Source organism: Cetorhinus maximus, chromosome 6, assembly GCF_964194155.1.
Source record: "Cetorhinus maximus chromosome 6, sCetMax3.hap1.1, whole genome shotgun sequence".
Taxonomy (NCBI): domain Eukaryota; kingdom Metazoa; phylum Chordata; class Chondrichthyes; order Lamniformes; family Cetorhinidae; genus Cetorhinus; species Cetorhinus maximus.
Genome location: NC_135884.1, coordinates 45047522 through 45065085, shown reverse-complemented (window position 1 = coordinate 45065085; position 17564 = coordinate 45047522). Strand labels below are relative to the sequence as shown.

The 17564-nt window shown below is 41.7% G+C and overlaps 1 protein-coding gene across 5 annotated transcripts in view; it reads left to right on the top strand.

The window, feature by feature from the left end:
- The window catches only part of suclg2 (succinate-CoA ligase GDP-forming subunit beta), a 405981-nt gene that overhangs the window by 203300 nt on the left and 185117 nt on the right, over positions 1-17564 (top strand). For all 5 annotated transcript variants that reach the window (XR_013576840.1, XM_078543679.1, XM_078543682.1 and 2 more), the window contains exons 3-6: positions 6329-6428; positions 15326-15416; positions 15692-15844; positions 16218-16307. Coding sequence is in view for 4 of the 5 variants with exons in the window: in XM_078543679.1 (XP_078399805.1) it covers positions 6329-6428; positions 15326-15416; positions 15692-15844; positions 16218-16307 (434 nt within the window). In the remaining variant the exon portion in view is untranslated. The remainder of the gene's footprint in view (positions 1-6328; positions 6429-15325; positions 15417-15691; positions 15845-16217; positions 16308-17564) is intronic.

Sequence of the window (17564 nt, the reverse complement as noted above, 5' to 3'; positions counted from 1 at the left end):
TCGGTGGAGAAGAAATCAGTTAACGTTTCGAGCCTTCATGACCCTTCGGCAGAACTGAAGCATAGTTAGGAGAAAGGAGAAATATAAGCTGGTTTAAAGTGGGTGGGGGGGGTGGGTGGTGGGGGAGAGAGAAGTTGAGGGTGTGGTGATTGTGGAGATAAGCAAGCAGTGATAGGAGCAGATAATCAAAAGATGTCACAGACAGAAGGATCAAAGAGGTGTTGAAGGTGGTGATATTTGTCTAAGAAAAGTGCTAATTAAGAATGGAAGACAGGACACTCAAGGTACAGCTCTATTGGAGAGACCAAACGCAAACTGGGCGACCGTTTTGCGGAACACCTGCGGTCTGTCCGCAAGAAAGACCCAAACCTCCCTGTCGCTTGCCATTTTAACACTCCACCCTGTTCTCTTGCCCACATGTCTGTCCTTGGCTTGCTGCATTGTTCCAGTGAAGCCCAACGCAAACTGGAGGAACAGCACCTCATCTTCCGACTAGGCACTTTACAGCCTTCCGGGCTGAATATTGAATTCAACAACTTTAGATCTTAAACTTCCCCTTCCCCCATCCCCACCCTGTTTCTCCCCCCTCCCCCCTTTGTTTTCTTCAATAATTTATATAGATTCTTCTTTCCCCACCTATTTCCATTATTTTTAAATCTAAAACTAAAACCTTGTTAGTCTTTCCACCCCACCCCCACTAGAGCTGTACCTTGAGTGTCCTGTCTTCCATTCTTAATTAGCACTTCTCTTAGACAAATATCACCACCTTCAACACCTTTTTGATCCTTTTGTCTGTGACATCTTTTGATTATCTGCTCCTATCACTGCTTATCTCCACAATCACCACACCCTCAACTTCTCTCTCCCCCCGCCCCCCCACCTTAAACCAGCTTATATTTCTCCTTTCTCCTAACTATGCTTCAGTTCTGCCGAAGGGTCATGAAGGCTCGAAACGTTAACTGATTTCTTCTCCACCGATGCTGCCAGACCTGCTGAGTTTTTCCAGGTAATTCTGTTTTTGTTTTGGATTTCCAGCATCCGCAGTAGCTTTTAGCTTTTAATAATTAGTTCATGTTCTTTTTCTTTATCACCTTTTAAAGTTTACCTGCACCTGCTCCCAAGTCACTGTGAATGAAAAGGAGGCATCTGCCAACTTTTAATGAATTATTCAACTTTGCAGAAAATGCGGCTGACACCTGACAGTGTTTTTACTTTTAGTTCTTTTTATTTTATTAACTTTGGCTCTCCCAACAGCATTTTATATTTCTGGCAACTTTTATTTAATAAATTCACAGGAAATGTGTCACATTTCCTATGTCTTTTTTTGCTTCTACCCAGTTTTATTTAATTAGTTTGCAGAAACCGTTGCCTGCTTCTGGGGGCACAATATGCTGCAGGTCCCTTTTTATTTAATTGATTTGGATAAAATAAGGCCTGTTCTCAAAGACTTTTTATGCTTTTGCCCTGTTTTATTTAGTTAATTAAATTGCAAGAGGCAAGACCCATCCCTGGTTGTACTTTGTTTTTACCCTGTATTGTGTGTTGGGAAAAGCATGGCCTACTCCAGGGAAGCACTTTGTTTCTGCCTGTTTTAATTAATTCATTCATTCATTTGCCAGAGATACAGCCTGTTCCTGATGACATTTATTGATTAATTGGATCCAAAGCTATTGCTTTTATTTAGGTAATGAAATGTGGGTAGACTGATTAAAAGAGCAACCTGATTCCCGCTGATTTTATTTAAACAATTTTAGAAGAACATATTGCATGAAATGGTTGAGATGGTTGCCATTGAATTCAGTTAATAGATTTGGGGAGTTCTGTTGGATTAAGTAGCTAAATTGATGGCCATTAAATGAATTGTTTAATTATTTATGAATTTTGGAGCAAACCTATTGTATAATATGACCACAAGATTTGAGGAAGCTCATTGTATTAATGATCAAATTGCCCTTAAATAACCACTGCTCCTTGTAAATTTGAGGGCTATCTAAACTGTTTGTTTTCTTTGGCTGTAATTAACAAATTTATAGGGACAATATCTTGTTTAACAGTGGTGTCCTGCTAATGCTTTCAGGATAAATATGGAGGAAGACAACTAGAGATCCTCTACTTCCAGCAGTACTATGTGAACCAGTGATGCATTGAAAGCTGATGTGTTAGTGTGCTCTGTTCTTATGATATATCTACAATCTAAAATGTCTTGTGTATGGCGACGGTTTCCTGTTGATATTAACTGTACTTATTGTGTCATGATTTTAGAATCATCTTTTTTTATGTCCTGTTTACACTATGCCTTTCACCAAATGTTGTTATCTTCATTTAACAACTCCGGATAGAAAGAATTTTGATTTGGCAGACCCCCAGGCTAGCCTGAAGATCCTATTCCTGAGAAATCTCCTCCTCCTCAAACCTTGCAGTGCAAGAATGTCTTGATGTTAAAAATGAGGAATAATGTTGCACTATCTGGTTTTGTATAATCTTTTCAATTGAAGTTTAGCATCTATATACAAATCTCCCTTCCGGCCATTTTCTAAGCTGCACTGAGCTTCTTCCTGTAATGTTTTATTTCGGTGCTGCCTCTTTTGGACAGAAATCTGACGTTGGGGCTATTATGCAGTGGGACAGCAGAAGATCAAATGATTACTCAAGGTGCAGTGCCCCAGGTGATTGTCTCATTTTCAGAAGGAATGACAGTCTACACTCTATTGCATAAAGAGGTTAAAATTCAATTAAAAAACAAGGAAGATCATGCAAAAAAAGCCTACGTAGTGTCATTCTGAGAAGTTGTGTACAGTACCTTTGAATATAGAATGTCATTTAATGTTAAATTTTTTTGTAGTCTGATAAGTGGTGTTGTAGTTGATGTGTTTGTCATTTTCCTCAAGTTTTAGTGCTGTGACTGATGCAGTAGTTAAGTAATAAACAGGGTGACTGAGCAGAAACTGGTTGTTCGTTTTGCTGTAGGCACTGCATAGTCTGAGTAATCACAACTCCCAGGGTAGACTTTAGCTGTATTGACTCATGTGACAGATGTTCGTTAGTTTATGAACTCCATTCTGCCATAGCACCACATTTCCTATGGCAAGCTTTCAAAATATGCAATGACTCTTGTTAAATTATCGTTTTAAAAGACTTGTGCACATTGGAAATAAATTGCTGGGTAGATGTATTGTGTTCATTAGGATGAGAATTCACTTTTTGAATTTGAGTGCAGAAGCTCAGAGGTTTTGGCATTTGCAAAACCAAATCTGTGATCCATGCGAGTCAGTGCAGAAATATTCTTTAAAAAAGAGCCCTGTCCTTGGTGCTGCAAATAACAGATCTTGTGGTAAAGAGAAAATGAGGTGTACCTTATACAGAGCAATATTGTTAACTACCTAAGAAAATCCTTTGTGCAAATGTCCTACCATTTTGTTGAAGGGATAAAAATAAAAGTGCCAAAAATCATTTAAATTTGGGGCGAGCAAGTCCGTAGCAATCAAATGCTGAAAAGCCATGTTGATAGCTCCTTGGCACCCCTCAGTATTTCATACGAACGCGAATTAAAATATCGGTTAAACATTTTTTCTCTTAATATGTTCACATCCTCATTGGTACTTAGGATAGCTGACTGGGGGACATTATGTATAGAATCACTCAGTTTTACAGTGATTTTATGGCACAACATTTCAACTCTTCCATTGTATTCCTAATATTTGACTGTTTAACTAAATTCACCCATTCAAGATTAAAGCAGAACAATTAAAATGACATTCCTAACTTGATTGTCTGCATGTGTAGTTTCACGCTTTAAGTTTTCCCAAAGTTAGTCATTTTGTATGGAGCCAAGGATAACACCATTGACATTATCAGTACTGTTGTTTGATTGCTTCGCCAGTTGGTGTGCTTGAACAGCACAGTAAATGCTGCATGTTGCTTTTACTGTAGAAATGAGTGCTGTCATCTGACAGTTCCTCTTAGACCGATAAAGAGCTGAAGTACACAGAGCCCTTGCAACAGTGAGTCATCTGAAACTCACAACATAATTTATCAGGAAGGAAAAAGATGTAAGGCCTGTTCTGAGAAGTGTTTTCTCTCTGAGTTTCCACTCAGATATATTTGCACATTGTCAAATGCAAAATGTGCCTTGAACAAGTGCATTTGGGTAGCTTCTAAAAAAAATATTGCTTTACAAATTGCTTTGAAAAGTCTGCTTGATGTATTTGAGTGGTAACTGGGTACAGACTGATTAACACAATTGAAAATGGGTTTATCACCATAAAGCAGCCCCACTCAGCTGAATGACAGTGGAGCTGGTGTGGTCAACTATGCCAAAGGCTGCAAACAGATCGAGAAAGACAAAGAAAGTTTACCTTTGTCGCAGTCACATAGGATGTTATTTATGACTTTGATAAGAGCTGTTCTGTGACAGGCACGAAAACTTGACTAGAGAGATTCAAACATAGATTTTGGGGAAAGATGGGAATGGACTTGGGAGGCGACAATATGTTCGAGAACTTTGGAAAGGAAAGGGAGGTTGAAGATGGGATGGTAATTTGCAAGACAGTAGGTTGAGGGTTTTTCTTTTGAGGAGAAGGGTGATCATGGCAGATTTCCTTGCCCATGTTTTACCTGATGCCATAAGACTTCGTGGGATCCAGAGTCAATGCTGAGGACTCCTAGGGCACTCCCTGCCAACTGTATACCATGTTTACCTCACTGTTGCCACCTCTGGTGGATCAGTCCTGCTGGTGGGTCATGACATACTCAGGGATGGTGATGGGGGAGTTTGGGACAATGATGCTAAGTATGATTTGGTGAGTGTGCCTGTCAGTCTGTTCCCTGACTGGTGTACAGGACAGCTCTTCCAATCTTTGTGCAAGTTCCCAGATGTTACTGAGGAAAACTTTGTAGGAGTAGGGTGTGCCTTTGCTGTTTCTGGTGCCTAATTCGATGGCAGGTGGTACATCTGGTTTTATTCTACATGACTTCTGTAGAGCTTTAATACAACTGAGTGGCTAGCTAGTCTATTTCAGAGGGTAGTTAAAAGACAGCTGCATTTCTGGTGGTCAGATCAGGTAAGGGTGGCAGATTACTTCCCTGATGGGCATTAGTGAACCAGGATGAGTTTTTAGGACAATTTTAGGAGACAAACCTTTTATTCCAGATTTATGAATTGAGTTAAATCTTTCCCAGCTGCCGTGAACTCACGCCCAGAGCATTAGTCTGCCATCTGGATTACTCCAATAGTCCAATAACATTACCACTGTGAGGTTTTGGGTTCAGGAACCACGGGTACCCAAGATAGCCAGTTGAGTATTTGTAAGTAATTTTAAGGTAGTTTATTAAGTAGTAACAGTTTAGGTATGATGCATGTGTGATACTTGAGAACATTTCACTGATCCCAGAGGATGAACGGACTTGGCACAGAGTGTGTTGATCTCAGTAGCTTGTGATAGCAGCATTCTGCTCTCTAGTTGAATTGTTAGGGAACTCTTCTCTCGATCTTCCTACATGTCCCCTGATGCATCTTTCATCTGAAGAAGGCAAGAAGGCAGCTGCCTGATGAAAACTGACGAGGACTGCCCCCTGTCTCCGAGCACACGTGAATTTACTTTATTTCTAGAGGCTGGTAGCTTACTCAGTGTCAATCACCTGTTCTAACCCTTCTGACCAATGGATAGGTACCCAAGATGTAGGGTGGTCCCCTACCCTCCCCCAACGCCGTTCATCACCCTGGCTTGAAGTCACTGCTACACAGGGTGCCAGCAAGCTTTCTGCTATTAGTTCAGGAATGTTTGTAAAACCAAGAGATCTTAATGTGGGAGTGCAATCTTTGTGACCTTTATCTCTACCTTGCCTTGGTCCCTGACTCCTTAGAAATGTTTATTTTTTTCAGAGCTAGAGAAGTATACGCTGCGCCAGCTAGTTCCATGAGAATCCTATGCAGTTCTATAAAACACCATTTCTTAAGGGTCCCTATTTTTTACACCACTGTGCTACCAAACCCCTGACTAATGTGAGAAAGTTGTAATGTTGTGTGACAGGTTATTAATTACCATCCCTAGAAATTACTGTTAGTGGCAATTAGATTAACACTAACATGTTTGTCTGACAATTCTCTCCACTATTGTAACATTCTTTTTTTTTATGACAGATAGGTTGATGATTGTGCTGAGGTAGAGAAAAGTGAAATCTATCAACTGAATGTGTAAATATACTAATATTGCCTGTGATACCTTGTAAGTTAACATTTTCCCTGTAAGTTGTGTTCTGCAAACCACAGTGGACTGATGCATTGGTAGACAAATATAATTAATGTTTTACTGTGCTTTTCTCCCAACAGAGGCAAAAGAAATTGTTTTAAAAGCTCAAATCCTGGCTGGTGGCAGAGGAAAGGGCAGCTTCACCAGTGGACTGAAGGGAGGAGTTCATTTAACTAAAAAGTATGTTTCAAATTTTATTGAGGAATTTAGTTCACAGTGCTTCAGAAAGCAGTATCTTGAGTAGTCAAATTTGCAAATAGTACCATTCTAAGAGGAGTTTTGGAACTGGAAGAGGCATTTCAGAAATTGCAGAATGAATGGACATGATATGTAAGTGGCAGGACAATAGCAACATTCAGACAAGTGTAAAATGTGTAGGATTGGAAGAAAAGTAGATAATATATATCTACTCCATAAATGATGTTGAAGTAGCAAAGATAGAAACTGAAAGAGACCCATGAATTTTACAAGACTTGACATTGAACATGTCCAATCAATGCAGAGAAGCAGTCAACGAAACCAGTAGGATGTTGAACCATGTAACCAGAACAGAAGAAATGTCAATCAAACTTTATAGTGCCCTGCACAGATGATATCTTGAAAACTACATCCAATCTTGTCGCCAGAAGAGACATTCAAATGCTGGAGACAGTGCAGTGAAGAGCCACACGGTTGATTGTGATTTAATATATGAGAAAAGACTGGAGAAACTTGGGCTTTTCAGCCTAGAAAGGAGATGTCTGAGGTTATCTTATAGAGGTATATAGATTGTAAGGATATATATTAAACTAGTAAAATTGGGGTGGGGTGTTTCAACTAGTAAAAGGTCAATTTTGAAATTCTTATTCACACAAAGAGTGATCGCTGTTGGGGATAAGCTTCATAATCTATAACCCGGCATATCCCACACTCTACCATTACCTCCAAGTAGGGGATCAACCCTGGTTCAATGAAGAGTGCAGGAGGGCATGCCAGGAGCAGCACCAGCCATACCTAAAAATGAGGTGTCAACCTGGTGAAGCCTCAACTCAGGATGACTTGCATGCCAAATAGAATAAGCAGCATACGCTAGACAGAGCTAAGCGATCCCACAACCAGCAGATCAGATCAGATCTAAGTTCTGCAGTCCTGCCAGATCCAGTCCTGAATGATGGTCCATGAATGATGGATTCATCCAGTCTTGAATTACAATTAAGCAACTCACTGGAGGAGGAGGCTCCACAAATACCTCCATCCTCATTGATGGGAGAGCACAGCACAACATAGGGCTGAAGCATTTGCTACAATCTTCAGCCAGAAGTGCCGAGTGGATGATCCAGCTTGGCCTTCTCTGGAGGTTCCCAGCAACACAGATGCCACTCTTCAGCCAATTTGATTTAATCCATGTGATGCCAAGAAAAGGCTGAAGTCACTGGATAGTGCAAAGGCTATGGGCCCTGACAATATTCCAGAAATAGCACTGAAGACTTGTTCTCCAGAACTTGCCGTGTCCCTAGCCAAGCTGTTCCAGTGCAGCTACAACACTGACATCTACCCGGCAATGCAGAAAATTGACCAGGTATGTTCCGTTCACAAAAAGCAGGACAAATCCAAGCTGGTCAATTACCACCCCATCAGCCTATTCTTGATCATTAGTAAAGTGATGGAAGGGTTCATCAACATAGCTATCAAGTGTACAGGCTTAGAAAAAACCTGTTCACTGACACCTAGTTTGGGTTCCGCCAGGATCATTCAGCTACTGACCTCATTACAGCCTTGGTTCAAACATGGACAAAAGAGCTGAACTCCAGAGGTAAGGTGAGAGTGAATGCCCTTGACATCAAGGCCGCATCTGACCGGGTGTGGCGTCAAGGAACCTTAGCAAAACTGGAGTCAATGGGAATCAGGGGGAAAGCTCTCTGCTGGTCAGAGTCATACCTAGCACAAAGGAAGATGGTTGTGGTTGTTGGAGGTCAATCATCTCCGTTCCAGGACATCACTGCAGTAGTTCCTCAGGGTAATGTCCTCAGCCCAACCATCTTCAGCTGCTTCACAAATGACCTTCTTTCACAATAAGATCAGAAGTGGGGATGTTCGCTGATGATTGCACAATGTTCAGCATCATTCGCGACGACTCAGATACCGAAGCAGCCCATGTCAAAATGCAGCAAGACCTGGACAATGTCCAGGCTTGGGCTGGCAAGTGGCAAGTAACTTTCAGCTCAATTGTACACCACCATTCACGACTGTATGTGGCAGGACTGCAGAGCTTGGATCTGATCCGTTGGCTGTGGGATCGCTTAGCACTGTGTCTTAACAAATGTCAGGCAATGACCATCTTCAACAAGAGAGAATCTAACCATAACCCTTGACATTCAATGGCATTACCATTGCTGAGCCCCTACTATCAACATCCTGCAGGTTACCATTGCTCAGAAACTGAACTGGACCAGCTTCTCAGCGGGGAGGCGATGGCGTAGTGCTATTGTCGCTGGACTAATAATCCAGAGACCCAGGGTAATGTTCTGCGGACCCAGGTTCAAATCCCGCCATGGCAGATGGTGGAATTTGAATTCAATAAAAATCTGGAATTCAAAGTCGAATGATGACTGTGAAACCATTGTTGATTGTTGTAAAAAACACTAATACCTGGGGGCTAGTGCCAAAATTGGGGGAGCTGTCTCATAGCAGCACCCTGACATAGTCACCCTTACGGAATCACCATCCCTGGGTATGTCCTGTCCCACCGGCAGGACAGACCCAGCAGAGGTGGCAAGGCACAGTGGTATACAGTCGAGAGGGAGTTGCCCTGGGAGTCCTCAACATCAACTCCGGGCCCCATGAAATCTCATGGCATCATATCAAACACGGGCAAGGAAAGCTCCTGCTGATTACCATGTACCATCCTGTTGAGCACCACTTGAAGGTGGCAAGGGCGCAGAATGTACTCTGGTTGGGGGACTTCAATGCCCATCACCAAGAGCAGCGTGGTTGCACCACTACTGACTGAGTGACCATCACACAGTCGTGGAGGTGAAATTCCGCCTTCACATTGAGGATACCCTCCATCATGTTAAATGGGATAGATACCACTACCACCATGTTAAATGGGATAGATTTCAGACAGATCTAACAACCCAAGACTGGGCATCCATGAGGCGCTGTGGCCCATCGGCAGAATTGTACTCGAACACAATCTGTATCCGCATGGCCAGGCATATCCCCCACTCTACCATTACCATCAAGCCAGGTTCAATGAAGAGTGCAGGAGGGCATGCCAGGAGCAGCACCAGACATACCTAAAAATGAGGTGTCAACCTGGTGATGTTATAACACAGGACTATTGCATGCCAACCAACATTATCAGTAAGTGATAGACAGAGCTAAGCGATTCCACAACCAGCGGATCAGATCTAAGTTCTGCAGTCCTGTCACATACAGTCGTAACTGGTGGTGGACAATTAAACAACTCACTGGAGGAGAAGGGTCCACAAATATCCCCATCCTCATGGAGGAGCCCAGCACATCTGTGCAAAAGATAAGCATTTGCTACAATCTCCAGCCAGAAGTGCCAAGTGGATGATCCATATCAGCCTCCTCTGGAGGTTCCCAGCATCACAGGTGCCAGTCTTCAGCCAATTTAATTCCCACCATGTGATATCAAGAAACGGCTGAAAGCACTGGATAGTGCAGAGGCTGTGGACCCTGATGATATTCCGGCAATAGTACTGAAGACTTGTGATCCAGAACTTGCCACACCCCTAGCCAAGCTGTTCCAGTACAGCTACAACACTGGCATCGACTCGGCTATGTGGAAAATTGCCCTGTGCACAAAAGGCAGGACAAATCCAACCTGGCCAATTACCGTCCCATCAGTCTACTCTCAATCATCAGTAAAGTAATGGAAGGGGTCATCAACAATGCTATCAAGCGGCACTGGCTCAGCAATAGCCTGCTCACTGATGCCCAGTTTGGGTTCCACCAGGGCCACTCAGTTCCTGACCTCTTTACAGCCTTGGTTCAAACATGGACAAAAGAGCTGAACTCTCGAGGTAAGGTGAAAGTGACTACCCTTGACATCAAGGCAGCATTTGACTGGGGCATCGAGGAGCCCTCGCAAAACTGGAGTCAGTGGGAATCAGAAGGAAAACTCTCCACTGGTTGGAGTCATACCTAACACAAAGGAAGATGGTTGTGGTTGTTGGAGGTCAGTCTTCTCAGCTCCAGGACATCACTGCTGGAATTCCTCAGGGTAGTGTGCTCGGCCCAACCATCTTCAGCTGCTTCATCAATGACCTTCCATCCATCATAAGGTCAGAAGTGGGGATGTTCACTGATGATTAGACAATGTTCAGCTCCTTTCGCGACTCCTCAGATACTGAAGCAGGTTATGTCCAAATGCAACAAGACCTGGACAATATCCAGGCTTGGGCTGAACAGTGGCAAGTAACATTCGTGCCACAGAAGTGTCAGGCAATGACTGTCTCCAACAAGAGAGAATCTAACCATCGCCCCTTGATGTTCAATGACATTACCATCACTGAATCCCCCACTGTCAACATCCTGGGGGTTACCATTGACCAGAAACTGAACTTGACTAGCCAAATAAATACTGTGGCTACAAGAGCAGGTCAGAGGCTAGCAATAGTGCGACGAGTAACTTCCCAAAGCCTGACTCCCTAAAGCCTGTCCACAATCTACAAGGCACAAGTCAGGAGTGTGCTGGAATACTCCTCACTTGCCTGGATAAGTGCAACTCTCACAACACTCAAAAAGCTTGACACTGTCCAGGACAAAGCGGCCCACTTGATTGGCACTACACCCACAAACATTCACTCCCTCCACCACTGACACACAGTGGCAGCAGTGTGTAGCATCTACAAGATGCACTGCAGGAATTCACCAGGGCTCCTTAGACAGCACCTTCCAAACCCACGACCACTACCATCTGGAAAGACAAGGGCAACAGATGCATGGGAGCACCACCAGCTGGAGGTTCCCCTCCAAGCCACTCACCTTCCTGACTTGGAAGTATATTGCCGTTCCTTCACTGTAGCTGGGTCAAAATCCTGGAACTTCCTCCCTAACAGCACTGTGGGTGTGCCTCATGGACTGCAGCGGTTCAAGAAAGCAGCTAACCACCATCACCTCAAGGCAGTGAGGGATGGGCAATAAATGTTTGTGTAGTCAGTGACGCCCACATCTCATTAATAAGAAAAGATTGGAAAGTGAAAGCAAATAGCCTCCCTTCCTTCTCAAGCCCCTGAACATACTGTTGCCTCCCAAATCAATGCCTATCTTTACATAACTCCATGTTTGAATCTCAGCAGTTAGGTTTCATCTCTGCAATTGAAACTGCACTAAACAATGTCACAAGTGACTTCTATGACTATGTCTTCTTTTTCCTCTGGATCACTCTAATCTTTGACACATTTTCCTCCAGTGCCTCTCCTTAGTGGAATGCCCTCACTTAGCTTCCACTCTTTCTTTTGTGATTATAGCCAAAGCACCTTCGGAAGTGACATCTCTTCCAAATCCCACAATTATCTCTGTAGTACCACAAGGATCTACTCTTGACCCCACCACCTCCTCATCCACATGCTGCCCATTGGTGGCATAATCTGCAAGCACAGGGTAGGTTTCCACCTGCACATAGATGATGTCTTGCTTTACTTCTCCACTCCCTTTCTTGACCTCTTTACTGCTTCTGCCTCTTTACAGATTCTTGTCTGGCATTCAATCTTGCATGAATCTCAATTTCCTCCAGTCAAATATTTGAGAGACCAAAGCTGCTTTCTTCATTCACAATTTCAGCATTTTTTGTGACCTGGATCTGAGTTTCTAACCACATGATGTGTAACTTCATGAAGAGTACCTATTTCTACTTTATTGCCCATCTCTGCTGATACTTCAGTCCATCTGTCACCTCCAGACTCTTGTGTTTATGGCAGACAGAAAATTTTGCCATTCACAAAGGACATTGAACGCTAGCTCGTCCCCTCCTGCCAAATCCCAGCAACCCACCCAACACTGCTATCTGACAGATAGGGATGTTGAATTAATAGGGTAAAATTAAAAATCATGTTATTAAAACAGCCATGTATTTTTTGCTTTAGGGAGGCCTGAAATAGGGACCTGCAGAATGGAGAAGTGTATAGTTATCAATAAGTTAAAAGCAGCAATTAGTTAGTTATTTTTAAGGAACCAAGCATGAAATATTTTAATGTTTGCAGCAATCTCTTTGAAACTTACAAACCAGTGCTATTGGACCCAGGATGCTGTTTCCTGTGTTTTCGTACCCACTCCCCCTCCACCCCCACCCCTATTGAAAAACCCAAGGAATCCACTCGTGGGCCAAACCCCGCATTCCACCTCCTTGTTTTGCCCCTGCCCCTGCTTTGCAGCACTATTAAATTTAGGTGTTTCCTTCTCCACAGTATTGCCAGATTATGTGAACCTCCTATGTGATTAAACTCCATCTCAGGGACCTTGGCTTAATTGCTACTAAATTCCAGGATTATGGCCCATTGCTGCTAGTCACAATCTCTGTTCCCTCTTAAAAGTTTCTGCTGACTTGCACTGATTTGCCCAGATCTTCCGGTCTTTGGATGGTCATGCCCCGGAGGTACCTGGAATATACACTAGGGGAATCCCTCAGATGTCCTCATGCACTGACTGCATGTGAATTGCCTGGGAAGTTTCAACTTCCACTGGGCAATTATCCCTGCTCTTCTTAGCTTTCAAAGTGGCTTTGGGAGATTTAAACTTGCTGGTATATGGTAACTAGTGTTGTAAAAAAATGGGTGTGGCTTGCTTCTCTTACACTACAGTTCAAAAACCTGGGCGAGAAATGTGGTGCAAGATAAGTAAATAGGAGCAGAGTGGCAATCTGACAGTGATTGCCACTCCTCAGAAAATTTGGCCTGTTGTTTTCCAGTGCACTTTTCCTGAAATCAGCTAAACCAGTGCAAAAGATTGAGGAATTTCAAGTGTACAGTATGTATGGTGCGAACTGAATTTCTGTGATCTTTTGAGCTGGCTTAAACAACATCATGCTGGAAGGCATCCTCACCTCCAAAACTGCCTGTGCCACCGGAGTATTTAACTAGCATAGCAAGTTTCAACAAATTGTTCCTGTTTGTGGCCCTTCAAGGAGACTCTTAAAATGAAACTTTTTTTTAAGATGCAAGAGCACTAATAGGCACCTTTTTAAAAATTTGACATGTAAAACCATTTAGTTTACTAAGAAACTGATTAGTGTACACAAATGAAACTAGTAAATAGTTCTGTATAGTATTTTTTTAAAGAACCATAACTTCACATCAGAAAACTAGCACAATTTTGAGTGCAACTTACACCTGAGGTGCCAATTGCATTCAAAATGGAAACTCAACCCTCAGGTACATTCCTACATTCCAATCGTGATTATACTTCAAAAAAACTTAATTTGCATTTGGCACATCTTGAGTTCATGAAAAACGGTTTATAGGGCAGAATTTTCGGGTCGGCAAGTGGGGGCGGGGCCTGCTTGCTGATGTGCAAAATGACGCACGGTGACATTGGGCGTTTGTCCCGACATCACCGCACGTCATTTAGATTTCCATTTTGGCGGGCGCGCAGCCGACTCAACTGTGCGCCCACCGAACTGTCAAAGGCCTTTTAAGGCATGTTAAAAACTAAGTAAAATAATTAAATGAGCTGCCCGTCCAACCTTAAGGTTGGCGGGCAGGTGAAGAGCCCAGGCGGCCTTCACATTTTTCATGGAACTTCGTCCACAGGTGGGATGAGGTTTCATGAAGTTTTTATAAATTAAATAAAGTTTTTCATTAATGTTCCTTGACATGTCCCAGCTCATGTGACACTGTCACATGAGGGGACATGTCTTAAAATATTTTCTTTCCTTTATTTAGCTTTGAAAAACTTTAAACTAAACTTTAACTATTTCTGTGCTATTTCGTGTGCATGCGCGAAAGCACGCAGGCCCCGACTCAGGGAATCCCCCCCCGCCTGCACAAGGAGCACGCAGTGCTTCCAGGCGTGTGTCATGCTGGGCGGGCCTTAATTGACCCGCCCACGTAAAATGGCGGCGCGGATACGATTGGGGGCGCCGATCAGGTTTGCACCTGCTCCCACCCGCCCCCACACAACCCCCCCGACGGGGGGGAAATTCTGCCCATAAATGCAAGCTCTTTCTTTCAATGTACCTTTCTGTGTACCTCAACTTTTAAAACTGTAAGAGTTAAAATTTTTCTAAGCTATTCGAGCTCTCATTTTGTTGCTTACGTGAAAAAGCATCAATTCATCTCACTCTTATCAGTATCTGTTTCTCTGTCTTCAGATTTCATAGTTCGGATCATTCAAAATGTACAAAAAATATAAAGTAATGCAGCCAATTTATCAGTTTCTTTTGGCTTGGAGAAGTAAGTTTTTCCAACATATCAACAATTAGCTCAAGACTTACAGATATTAAACATTTCATATTGAAGAAATATGCTAATTTAAACACATTATTACATATTATGCTGCTTGAGTCATTATATATATTAAAAATCTAATTTGCAGTGAGCATCACCACCAGAGACCAATTTATGTATTTACACTTTATTAAAATTGTTTTCTGAGTAAATTGAAAGACAAGCTGCTTTCTTTAAACAAGTGTGGAGCAGAACTTTCTAACTCAAAGTTAGCTTTTAAAATTCTCCATAGCCAAGGTTTAAGATCAGCAGAAAATAGTCTTTTGGGAAATGAGCTGTGGACTAAATTAGCTGTTGCAGTGCCAAACTGTTGCCTATAGAGTGAGTTCTAATACTTGCATAGCTCACTTGTGACTTCTAGTGGCAGTAATCTGTGGTACAGTAGTACAGTTGTTACTGGAATATGATGTATTTTGTCAGGAATTGAAAATTTAGGTAGATTTGGGCTGTGGGCCAGTGTATCCATGTATTTTTTTTAGCTTCTTTATTCAAAGATTTGTTAAATTGGGCACTGCTTAAAGGAATAGCAATATGTGTTGAATATTAGGTTTGCAGGCAATCTGTGAAAATGAAACGAAACTAAAATTAGAAAAATAACTCACTTTTAAAAAAATATATTTGCAGCCCTGATGATGTTGGGCAGCTGGCAAAGCAAATGCTTGGGTACAACCTCATTACAAAGCAGACTGCAAAGGAAGGTGTCAAAGTTAACAAGGTAAGGGGCAGGGACAAAAGTGAAAATAAATGAATTGATGTTATGAAAGCATTTTTGTGTGCAGCAAGTTAAACGTATTAATAATTTCAATTTTAAAGGGATGAAATCAAGCATTTGAACGAATTGTTAGTAATACAAAAATTGCTTGACTATGCATTAAGAAATTATTGCATGGCATCAGAAGTCCCAAAAGCAAAAGAAACATTTAACATCAATAGCTAAGTTGCAGCGCTATTCAGGTAAATAACATGTTTTTAATTGATGTGAATATGAAGGTGATGGTGGCGGAAGCCTTGGATATTGCCAGAGAAACATATTTAGCTATTCTGATGGACAGAGCCTGCAATGGACCAGTTATAGTTGGAAGTCCCCAGGGAGGAATGGACATTGAGGAAGTAGCAGCCACCAAACCTGAGTTAATATTTAAGGTATGCTGTGAAGCAAAAGCGATTGTGGAAACTGAACTATATGTTGCTGAATATAAGAAATTGAACTGTGGTTAGTCATTGTGAAATTTTGCTAAGAATTTTTTAAACCTTTAAGAGCGTAGATATTTGTTTTTTTGCCATTTATATGGTAATTAAATTATTTTGTCTTGTCAGCATGGCATACAAAAGGCAAATCTAATATTTAAAAATCTTTACGTAAATTGTGTTATTATGTTTTAAGGACAGATAATTTAAGTACAAATTGACCAGCAGCTTCCCACATTTTAATGTGTGAGACATGTGTTCTTCATATTCAGGATATTGAAATATATCTCAACTTTTTTCAACTTATTCTGCTGGCTTTGTTTCTTAGGAGGTCATTGATATCTTTGAAGGGGTTAGAGGGGATCAAGCACTCCGAATGGCTGCGAATATAGGATTCAAAGGTCCATTGCAGCAACAGGTAAAAGGGCAACAATTGTTTACATGTTCTCTTTTGTTCCCTTTAATTGAACAAAAATTGATTTATTATATTGCTGATTATGCTGCTCCCAGATTGGAAATCGATCTCTATTTTGGAGGGAAAGGAAAAAGCTGCCATTGTCAGGACAGGCACTTGATGAATCAAGCTGAAATAAATCCGTGTCTGTGATGAATGTAAACAGTGTGGTGTGGAACATTTCGCACAAGTAGAAAACATTTTTAAAAATCTATATCTTTTGAAGTTTACTAAAATACTTTGCTCTATTATACTGTTTCAATCTTTTGATGCAAATTTACAACAAAATCTTCTACCTGCGTGATCTTCCTGTCTATAAACATTACTTCCTGTTGTTAATTTCTTAATTCATAATGATTAGTGCACTACTTGTTACGTAATCTTGGTTCCTTAAAGCAATGCTCAACAACTTGTCTTTACTCACAATGCATTAAAAGTGGAAGTGAAGGGCTTGATTCCACTATTTTGGAACCAGATTCCAACTCAATCAACCAAACCAATGCAAAAGATTGGGAAATCTTAAAAGTGAGATGTGCCTTAAACCTCTTACGTTTTCAGCAATCTTTTTCGCTAGTTCAAGATTTAATTCGCCAGTTCAGACCTCTACTACAAATCTGACCATGCCTCAAGGCCAAAATTGTGAGATTCTGCTGATTGTGCTGTTAGGGGAGGCTCTTCAAATTACACTCATTTTCTTAGGTGCACAAGTACCAGTAGACACGTTTTTAAAGTTCATTGAACAACAACAACTTATTTATATAGCACTTTTAACATAAAGCAATATCCCAACATTCCTCACGGGAATGTTATAAAACAAAGTATCACACTGAGCCACATAAGGAGATTTTAGGTGAGGTGACCAAAAAGTTGGTCAAAGAGGTAAGCTTTAAGAAACATCTTAAAGAAAGAAAGCAAGGTAGAGAAATGGAGGGGTATCGGGAGAAACTTTCAGAACTTGGGGTCTGGGCAACTGAAGGCATGGAGCAATTATAATTGGGAATGAACAAAAGACGAAAATTAGAGGAACACAGATATCTCGGAGGGTTGTGCGGTTGGAGGAGATTACAGAGATAGGGAGGGGTAAGGTCATCGAGCGATTTGAAAACAAATATGAGAATTTTAAAGTTAAGACATTGCTTGACAGGGAGCCATTGTATGTCAGCAAGCACAGGAGTGATAGGTGAACATGACTTGCCGCAAGTTATGTCACGTGCAGCTGAG